This window comes from Antrostomus carolinensis, unplaced genomic scaffold, assembly GCF_000700745.2.
Source record: "Antrostomus carolinensis isolate BGI_N321 unplaced genomic scaffold, ASM70074v2 scaffold26097, whole genome shotgun sequence".
NCBI classification, from domain to species: Eukaryota; Metazoa; Chordata; class Aves; order Caprimulgiformes; family Caprimulgidae; genus Antrostomus; species Antrostomus carolinensis.
In genome coordinates this window covers 3,109-14,239 of record NW_010329868.1, presented here as the reverse complement: position 1 = coordinate 14,239, position 11,131 = coordinate 3,109, and the positions used below count along the sequence as shown (strand labels likewise).

At 38.3% G+C, this 11,131-nt stretch overlaps 1 protein-coding gene across 1 annotated transcript; it reads right to left on the bottom strand.

Annotated features, from left to right (window-relative positions):
- Positions 1-348: 348 nt before the first annotated feature.
- LOC104528672 (succinyl-CoA:3-ketoacid coenzyme A transferase 1, mitochondrial-like) lies at positions 349-8,874 on the bottom strand (the record flags this gene model as incomplete). Its single annotated transcript, XM_010172743.1, has 6 exons — positions 349-424; positions 1,195-1,267; positions 5,019-5,067; positions 5,439-5,533; positions 6,004-6,115; positions 8,767-8,874. Coding segments are annotated over 6 exons (513 nt in total), but the record flags the coding sequence as incomplete, so codon positions are not given.
- Between the last annotated feature and the right edge of the window lie 2,257 nt (positions 8,875-11,131).

The following is an 11,131-nucleotide window of genomic DNA, read 5'->3' as shown; positions in this document are numbered from 1 at the left end:
CAAGAGTTGTCACTCGCAAGAAAAAGCATCAGTCCTCAGCGCAAAAAAAAATTTGAAAGGCACAGACCCAAGAGGAAGGAAAAAGGCTTACATAAATCATGTTTAGCTTTTCACAATGCTTAGCACAAGCATAATTTTAGAGGGCTGACTCCTGATAACTGATTGCTCGGTGCCAGCAGTAGGCATGAAAACCTGTTAAGCTTAAAGCTGCACATATGCTTTATTTTAATGCTTTGAGCTTCACAATCCCCATTCTGCTTCAGCCCTTTTCTCCTTTGCCTGACCCTCAGCTACATTTATATTATCCTAAATACAGGTGTACTGACAGCAGTACAAACACCTACTTACAGGAATCATCCAGTTGGCCAGGTCACCGTACTTAGACACCTGCATAGCTCCAAGCATTGTCAAATCAACATGGCCTCTGGCAAGAGAGAGCATGTAATTAGCATATCATGTTCAAGTAACAGCCCACAAATCTTAACAAGCTTTTGTTCACATTCTCATTACATCAGTATAAAAATGGTGGCATACCACAGAGGTAGCAACCATTTTGTTGCACAGGTAGTTGTTCCTTTTTCCCCTCTAGATGTACTGTTGATGCAAATTTTTCTGTCTGCCTGCTGCGCCTTCAAAAATGTTATTACTTTTGTCTGGTTTTGGTTAATTGCATACACAATCAATCAGCTCTGAACTCATACTTCTAAGTGCACTCCTTCACATATTTACATGCACTTATTGTCTTTTCAGAGCCATTAGGACTTAGTGTTTGTTTGCATCCAACCTCCTTCCCGAAAAACAAACAAAAAACAGGTGCAGACAGTGAATTTCCATTAGGGAGGTGGAATGAGGATCACAGTTGCAAGCTGAGCAAAGAGAATATACAGAGTGCAAGTAGAGATTAGATACTTGGAAATGACCAAAAAGTAGTTGTTAAAACATAGTTATAAATGTGTTTATATATGGCCAGGTGGTGGTAGACACGAACATCACTGTGGTATCTATTAGTTACAGTGTTTTTCTATTTCCAATAGCTATACCTAATCCTCTGTAAACCATCACTGATTTAGTCCATGATCATTTTACAGGATGTTAAATGCTAATCACATTTCAAAGAAATACTAATGAGTTCAGTCACTGACTCAGTTTATTCTTTTCATGTTTTAAAAGATCACAGTTTGTATTGTTACCTACCCTCTTATCATTGCAAATGATTCATCGCTAGAGAAATAGGAAGAACCTGGAAGAACAGTGACTGTCTCCTTACCTGTAAAAGAAATAAGCTATAGTGCATATGTATTTTTTCTCTTTTACAACTGAAGTCACAGCTGTTAACCAAGAAATAAGGGTTTTCTTAATCAAATTCCTTTGAATTCTGTACAGCTATGGACCTGATTACACTTACTGTGTCACATGTAAACCTAATCAATCATAATGAATTGTGAAGCAGTTTTTTCACAGTTTTTAATGATAGGATTGTCTGCTCTTTGACCACCAGCAGTTCCAGGTAAGACATCACTGACACCAGAGGCTTAGAAAACTCTGTGGACTTTAGCTTTCTGCTCTATCCACAGAGAAAGTGAGAGGTAACTCTCTTTTGAAACAGAGACAGAGCATCTTCAGAAGACAGGGACGTTGCAGGGAAGAATGAGCAGACCAGACTGAACAGTCTAGAGTGATAATGATGTAGAATACAGAAAAGTAAATGACAGATTGAACTTACTCTTGCTTTGTTAAAGTGCTGTACTGTTGTCTGCACAGTGCTTGGGTCAAGCAATGGAACACACATAGAAGTGCCTTATTTTCACTCTGACCAGAGCCCTGTCTTTCCTCTCCTGACAGCATTTTGAATCAGTCTGAGCAACAAACACGTGTCTGAGTGCTTCCGGAAAGGCACAGGAAACATAGACAAAGGTGACATTATAAACCAAGTATGGGAAACTTGAGAGAAAAAACAAAAAACTAAATACTTCTGCACCAGATGACATTGTGAAGAAAAAGTCAGTGTAATAACAATAAAGAGAAATGAGACATCATTAAACAGTTGTCAGAAAACAGGGAAAAAGAGACGAGAATAACTAAGAGGATGGGACAAGGGAAGGAAACACTGAAGGAAAGTTAAAATAGAGACCTAAGTTACTTGCTTTAGTTTATTAAGTTCACTTGATGTATATTATATGCAAAGACACTGTATGGAAATTAAATTTTGACACACAAAATAGTATAGAATTAAAGTCATACAAGTGGTCTTGCAGTCAGATCACAAGAATTCACCATGCTAATATCCAGACCTGCTCAGACTGCCTGAATTGTCCTTCCCTACCAGGCACCCACCCAAGGCAGTGGGAGAGATAGCATGGTCTGCAAGCAGACACATGGAGCAAGAACCCCAGGACAAAGTGACAAGCTAAGGCAAATGCTGCGAAGAAAGAGACACAGGCCGAGGACCACAGAATAATGTAACAAGATCACCGTACTACTCACTTCTTGAAAATGCTCTCAGAAAGTCAGTACTGGTAAATATTTCTGCTGTTAAGACAGAAGTCTACTTTTCAATTACACTGAAGATAAACTTCATGTTAGACATTCAGAAAATGGGACAAACAAAAAACCCGTAAGTATTTCAGAGAAAGGCAATTACATTTGCAAATAAATTTGGCAAAAGCCCAAACCCGGAGTGTATTTTGAAAATGCGGACTCCAGGGGCTGATACTGGACCATTCCAGTCAATAAATGGAAACAGAATTAAATTCTATTCCTTTGCCATTTAGCTTTTGTTTTCTTCACGTGGTTTTATAAATTTGGCTTGGAAGCACCTAGAATGGTCTTAATCCAACTAACTGTGAGTGGGACTTAACAGCTTCTGAACGTTTCAGCAATTATAACAATAATAATTTTGGGAGCAGAGCTGAGGTTCACCTACCCTGTGTCCTGCACTGCAGCTTCAGAGGAAGATGTAAAGGTGCTTAACATCGAATTACTCATCCTAGAATAATGTGGTTTCCATATTGCATTCTGACCTCTAACAGAATCATAGAATCATTTTTGTTGGAAAAGACCTTCAAGAGTAGCAATTCCAACCATAAACCTAACACTGCCAAAGCCACCTTGTCCCTAAGCACCCCATCTACAGTCTTTTAAATACCTCCAGGGATAGTGACTCAACCACTTCCCCAGGCAGCCTGTTCCATTGCTTTCTAACTCTTTTGGGGAATAATTTGTTCCTAATATCCAATCTAGGATATTAGTGCAACTTAAGGCCATTTCCTCTGGTCCTATCACTTGTTTCTTGTGGAAAGAGACCGACTCCCACCTCTCTACACCCTCCTTTCAGGCAGTTGTAGAGTGCGAGAAGGTCTCCCCTCAGTCTCCTTTTCGCCAGACTAAAAAACAGCTCCCTCACCCTTATGTTAGCTTCATCCCTGTAAGATTATCTCTTCAAAATATCCATCAACCATAAATAAAAATTCAAGATCATCTTGACATCCATACAAAAGCACAATTATTTTTCAGAGTATTTATCAAAGTTCTTCGATATTTTTTTCCATTGTCACTCGATTAACATGTTAATTTCTAATGCACCGATATTAGAACTTAAGTTTTAATGTGTGTGCATGCAATTTCACCTTTTATAGTAAATTGGTTTTATTTTGAACGTTTTTCTTCCTTACAGTGACACTTCCAATATTTTTTTCTTTTTTTTTAAAAAACCCCTCAGTATCAGTTCAAGCATGAACAGAGCTCTCATGTGCCTCTGACATTTTCCTTCATACAGTGTATCACAACAGTTACCTAGCTACTGGTGAAATGCTGAACTCAATTCTGTAATAATTTCTTATTTCAAATCAGAAGATGGCCTTAAATAACTTCTTATTTCAAACATTATATTGAAACAGGGGCAATAACATAGCAATATGATAATGGTATCAATTAGGTAAGCCACGCAGTAAATGTTTCAAGTCAATGAATGATTGGTGGACTGCACCCTGATATTAAATTAAAAGCTTGTTTGATGTCAGTGCTTTACCTCCTTTGACTTTTCAGAGTTTAATTGTACCTTCTAACAGCCGCTGAGAAAGGTACTGTCTATATAGATACACATGTACACACTCATACATACATAAATATGTATAAATAAATAAAAAATAGGTTTTCCATATGAAAAAAACAACTTTTAAGATGTCAGTTATGGGTCTATAACCTATGCCATTAACATCAATGAGAATTTAAAAGGTGCCAAGGCCTACTTCTGTTTGTCACAATGTAATATATAGGTATAATTTTATACATTAAAACAGAGAATGGACAGAGGCACAACTTTCCATTAAGAAAACAGAAATCACACAGACGCACTAAACCATAAAAAGATTAACCTTTTACATCAGGTGGCTGCTTCTGAGGTGAAATTTCCCAAAAAAGCTGGGCAAATACAGTATGTGAAGACTGTCATTTCCCTCCTAAAGTGACAGAAGCAGCCACCAGCAGCAGAGCCCTCCCGTGTGCCAGGTCCCATTTGGGTTTGGGGAGCTCCTTCTCCCTGTCCTGGCTACTGCTCCCTCTCCCAGTGCAGATGAGATGCATTCCCGGCAACTCCCTAGCCAGGACTACACTAGGCCTTTATACACAGCGTGTTTTAAAATAGCTCTGAAACACAAATCACTGAAAATCATTTTCTAGAAGACACAAGGTGAAAAATATCAGGAAAACAAATCCTTATTTGCATATGGGCTTCACAAAACAATCATTTCTGAAGAGGAAGATTGGACCCTTTACTGCCAGGCTTCGAAGAGAGTTTCCTTCAATAGCTACTAAAATGCATCAAAGCCTAAGCTCTCTAACTAGAATATTAAACATCTCCATTGATCAAAACCAACTTTTACTTAAAATAAGACAAATATATTAATATTTGTAAGTAAATAAAACAGGAGTCTGGATTCAAATATGGAATCACACAAAAATTTTTAGATCAGCAATTAATAATAATTTTCCAAAAAGTAAATTTCTTTAAAAGATTTTACCTGCATTAATCAGGTCTGGATCTACTTCATTTTCAAGTGGATAAGGACCCTGACAAGAACACAGACATATGTCAGCTTTATATTAAAATACCTTTGAGACAGAATTCATAACTGCTTTATTATTTCTAATGCTTATTACTAAAAACAGATCATCACAGACAAAACTACTGAAGGTTCTGACTCCTTCCAGAATAACGTCTACTTAAGAACATACTTAGCAAAGTAGCACTATAATCCTGAAATTAGCATTTCCTTAAAAGCTTCCCTGCACTACAATGAGAATTTTATGATCATGCAATATTGCAGATATTTTAATATGATTTCTAGTAAAATTACAAGCAAGTTGGGGGTGGGCAGGGAATAAAACCTAGATACCGCAAGATACATACACTGCAATAAGTGACCAAGATACATTCTTACCAAACCCAGGACTCCATTTTCACTCTGTAAGTGAACAGTTATGTCTGGACTGATGAAGTTACTGGCCAAGAGTGGGATTCCAATACCCAGATTAGCTGAAGAGAATTGGTTAAGGCATAAACAGGAACACACGTACTGAAAACTAGTAAATTTTAAAAAGTTACAATAGGACTATGATTAGATTGGAACTGTTCTCTTCACAAACACTTTCATTTTTAGGTAGATGCCTCACATTTGGGATGAATTCTTTTGCCATTTGGACTGTCTAATTGCACTCTGTCAAATGCTTTACATGATAAAAAACTCACGGTGCAACTATGCTCCATTTCCAATGCAGGTAACTTTTTCAAGAAATTTTTGCAAAACATTCAAATGCTAACAAACTCCCCAGATATGCTTGGATAAAAACTCTGGCTACCCTATGTCTTAACGTCCTATCTATTTTAATAGTGTGTTAATAAAATGAGAGAATCACAGGCTCTGGGAAAGACAATGAGGGTGGTGAAACAAAACAGTTTTCTCTTAAATAAAACAGCTGCGGTTGTTATTCTGGTGACAAGGATACCATACATGCCATCCTCAAACTCTAACGCAGCCCGTCTGATGATCCTCTCTCTCACATTGTCTCCTTGTTTTTGTTTTGCTTTTGAGTCTTCAGGCTTTCGGATGGATAAGCGCTGCAAAAGAAGTAATAAGTAAATATTAGAATCCAGATTCTTGCTTCTCAAGACACAAAAGTCTGATTTGTGATTGCACTGAGATACTTGGTATAAGAATAATGTTATTTATCCATCTTCTACAAAAATGACCTTTTATTTTATCAGTTCAAGGTTATCTAAGCCAATGGAGTCATCAAATATCCCCAATGATAGCTTTAGAGCAAAATGTTACTTCTTTGTCTGTATTGCCAAGGCTGAGAGAGCATGTGATACAGAGACAACTGATTAGGAAGGCACCAAGCATTAGTGCAAATACTATCAAGTCTGAGATTCATTACCCCAGATACCTAAATAGATTTGTAAAATGTCAGCCTAAAATACAGATACTGCTCTCTTTCTGCATTCATTCAATTCAATGGGGCTATTCTAGATTCATATGCATAAGACAGACAAATGCCAGTCATCTATAGATACTACGAGCCAAGCAACTAAATTTTAAAACATAAATCTGTATAATCTTGCATAAATCTGCCTTAAATTCTTTCCTGAGACTGGTGAAAATGCCAAGATATTCAAGAAGTTTGTAAGGCCTTTTTTGTAAATTGTTGTTTACAAAGACTGTGCTCTTTTCACATCTCTCCCATGCATATAAAACTCCTCTGGGCAACATCATGTCCTGCACCCCCATATGTCTTCCCACCCTCTCCTACTTCAGGCTGTAATGAACACACCAGGCAAAATTATCCTCTGTTCCTTTTCATCACCACAAAATAATTTTTGTAGTGTCTTTTTTCCCACATTGGGAGTCAGTTTCCTCTAAGTCAGAAACAGTATCAGTCCTCTTGAATTTCCCAGCAACTTCCTTTTTATGCCTTGGCTATTTTCCCTAGAATTGCTTCACTTGTGAGTTAACAGAAAAAGTAAGAACAACCACAGAGGGTTTCTCTGCAGCAAAGAGAAGGCTGCATAGAAAGTATGACTTGCACTAGAGGGACCGCATCTGAGCCAAATTAGGCAGGAACTGCTATTTAAAGCCAGTAAGAGTTATAACAGACTAGCTACTCTTTATTCACTTTATTCCTCATCTCCCTTCTCACTACTTATCAGTGCTTTCATTGATATGTACAGCCATTTCCTTCATATACAATCTTTTATGAAAGACTAAATAAATCTGCCATTTCCTTCCTATACTTCGATTAATAAGAGGCCTCACTGCCAGAATTACAAAATTAGACAAAAAAAAAATTAATCTCTGTTACAACTTTGCTATCCAGTTTATAGCAGCTTTTTTTTTTTCTCCCTCTCACTTCCTTTTTTTCTTAAGCATACAGGGCAGGCAGTTGACTAGGTAAATGTATTGACTTATACAGCCAAGCCAAAGAAAATCAGGTGTTTGTATAAAGGTCTTCCCTGGACAGAGAGCCACCTCTTCATCCACTGTCAAACTGCAACAACAACAGCAATGTTAATAAATGCAAAATGGATTTCTCTCATGAAAGGTAAAAGTTTTTCTGTGAGATACTGCATCCACAAAGAAGAAGGAAACAGGCCATTAATTGCAGACTAACACAACTCGCACAGAGAAAGAGAAAAGGAAAAAAAAAAAAGAAAAAAAAAAAAGAGGTTTGACAGATCTGTTTCCAGTCAAATACTCAACAACATGCAATATGCTTTTGCAAAATGAACAGATGGAGTGAATAAAAAAGCTTTTTAACCTTAACATTCTTAAAAGAGTTTACTCAGAGAAAAGGTCTTGCATGACTTTCTAGGACTTTGTGAATTGATTTTAGTAATGAAAGTTTAATTATTACAATTCCTTTCTGCACTTCACCCCCCCCAGAAGATTTATTTTCCTTGTGTCATATATTTCCCTCTCCACCAGCTCTTCTGATGACATTTTGAGTAATTCCCACCTCCAGATTATGGAGACACAGGAGAAATACAGAATTTTCACTTGCACTTTAAAAGCATTGTCACATTCATTGCCAATGAATATTGGCACATAGCTTGGGTGAGGGAAAGCCACAGAAACAAAGAAGAACAATTACATAATCATAATTTTCTAGGATGTTTTCAGTGATAGAATATTATTGCTGTTATTTTAACAGCTATTGACATCTTTTATTCAGAACAGAAATGCCACTGCCTAAAAAAGTTCCTGATTGAAGAAAAGAAAAAAATAGTTCCAGGACCTTTGCAACATAACATAATTCAACACACTGCACAAAAGTGGTTGAGACTGGCCCTACATGCCCATGGGGAAAACTCTCCAGCAGAAAAGAAAGTATCAAATCGTCAAAGTCAGTTCTTAGACTAGGTGTTCCCCACGTCGTGCCTACAGAAGGTGAACTGAGAGAAGCAAGGAGAAGGAAGTAGCATTTTCCATCAAATTTTCAACTGTGTTAAAGCCATCCAGGACCACAGGCAGTTGTTCTAGAATATCCAGGGACTGAACCAGAGAGGCTGAGGTGTACCAGACAAGGCTCAATTCTCAAGCCCCCACCTAACTAATACCTAAATACACACCTAAACTCCAGCACTTAGCAAAACTTGACAGGTCTTTCTCAGACTATTTTCTCAGTGCTAAGACTTGGTCCTTAGAGTAAAAACCCTGTAAATTCTAAAATACACCCCAAGGTGAAATAAGTTGTGACTAAGAAGCTACTTACTTCAATTCTCTTCTCAAACTTCTCTCCTTGTATCAGACGATCAACATAGATTTTGGGAACATGAATGTCTTCTGGGGCAAAGGCTCCTATATCAACAATTTCTTCCACCTAGAGAGAAAAGGGAAAGTGAAAATATTTATCAAAAAGTATTCAGTGAGATATTTTATTAGCAATGAAGTTTAAAATATTAAATAAACAGTGGATCTAATCAAGAAAACTAAAGAATGAGACAAAACAGATTTTTTTTTTAAAATAGGCTATTTCAGATGCTTAATCTTCATCTTCTTTCAAAGGATATTTCTACATACAAACTGAAAGTAGTTTGTTTCAACAGCCCAATTTGTACGACCACCTTGAAGAAATATACCATATATGGTTACATCAGAGTTGTTTGTACCTACAAATAATTTCCATCCAAACAGAAGGAAACAATGTGCTGGTAACAAAATGTCAGAGTACAAAGCAGAAGTATGACTTTTAAGGTTACAAACAAAGAAGCTGGCTTGAAGTTTCTCCATAGCGTACTCACAAATAAAACTGAAAACATTTGAACTGTAACTTTCTTGATTGCAAGAAAGATGTGAAGATCTAGAAGCCTCTACAGTAACTGAAATAGAGATTCAGCACAAAATGGCACTGATCCACACATAGTATGTATTTGGAGCACCACAGACAACAGGGTTTCCCTTCCTTCTGTGTCTGAGATCAAGGTGGTCTAGCTGGAGACCCTACAGTATGGACCCTCAGCCATGTCTGGTGCTTTCCCTGACAAGTCTCAGGTGCAGAGAGTGCATCTCACTCTGCCGCAAAACAGACACCACTGTTTGGGCTGTGCCTGCATCTGACCACAGAGAAATGTATAATGTTAAAGCAACAGGTCAAAGATAACACCTAGGAACAATCTCAGGAAGAAATTAGTTTCCAAACTTCTGTATCACCAGGAACTAGTTAAACTTTCAGGAATGTCCAAAATCTAAGAACCCCAAAACAAGACCCGGGGTATGACATATCAGTAGGCATACAGCACTTAGCAGCCATCCCCAGTGAAGCAACATTAAACAGCTTAAAATTCAATTTGACATCCTACTGTTACTGCACAATGTGATCAATAATAAAATCTATAGTACATCTGATAGACAATTACCTTCCTACTGTGCCTTGCAGTGTGACAATAAACAAATAAACAAACCCACCCTAAAAGCAGCAGAGGGAGAGGAAAAATTACCAAACTAAAGACCACAGGATCAGTTTCAGATGACCCCCCAAAAAAGCCCTGGGGTAAACAGACAGGAGGAGACAAGTTATGAAATCTGTACAGCAAAGATGGTAAGAGAGAGGCAGCAACATTCACAGCAACATTAACCTCAGTGCTCATAGAACAGAATCATAGAATGTACTGGGTTGGGAGGGACCTTCAAAGGTCATCTAGTCCAACCCCCCTGCAATAAGCAGGGACACCTTTACCAGAGGCAGGTTGCTAAGAGCCCCATCAAGCCTGACCTTGAATATCTCCAGGGACGGGGCCTCCACTACCTCTCTGGGGAACCTGTTCCAATGGTCCACCACCGTCATACTGAAGAACTTTTTCCTAATATCCAACCTAAATCTACCCTTTTCTAGTTTAAAACCATTACCCCTCATCCTATTGCTACATGCCCTTGTGAACAGTTCTTCCCCAGCTTTCTTATAGGCACCTTTCGGGTACTGGAAGGCCGCTATAAGATCTCCCCAGAGCCTTTTCTTCTGCAGGCTGACCAGCCCCAACTCCCTCAGCCTGTGTTCATAGGAGAGGTGCTCCAGCCCTCTGATCATTTTTGTGGCCTCCTCTAACAGGTACATGTCCTTCTTGTGCTGAGGGCTCCAAAACTGGATGCAGTACTGCAGGTGAGGTCTCACCAGAGCAGAGTACAGGGGCAGAATCACCTCTCTCAAGTTGCTGGCTATACTCCTTTTGATGCAGCCCAGGATGTGGTTGGTCTTCTGGGCTGCGAGCGCACATTGGTGGCTCATGTCCAGCTTTTTATCCGCTACTACCCCCAAGTCAGCAGAACCCGGTTTACAGTCAGCCTGATAGCTCATGGAGAGCAGAATCACACATCCAGAAAGTCCTTATCCACAAGATAAAACAAGACAATCAAATCAGTATTTTAAAAATTCAGACTGCTGTATTCACAAAAAAAAAGTGCAATTGCATCCATAACCTATCTCACTTCAAGTTTATTTTATACATGAATTTTAAAATTAATATGGAGATGAAATCAAACACAGCATAAAAGGAAAAAAATCCTGAAGCACACAGATGATGCACACACTGCACTCAGTGCAGTGACTATCAGAACATGCTCAAAAGCAAAGAGAAGCAGGA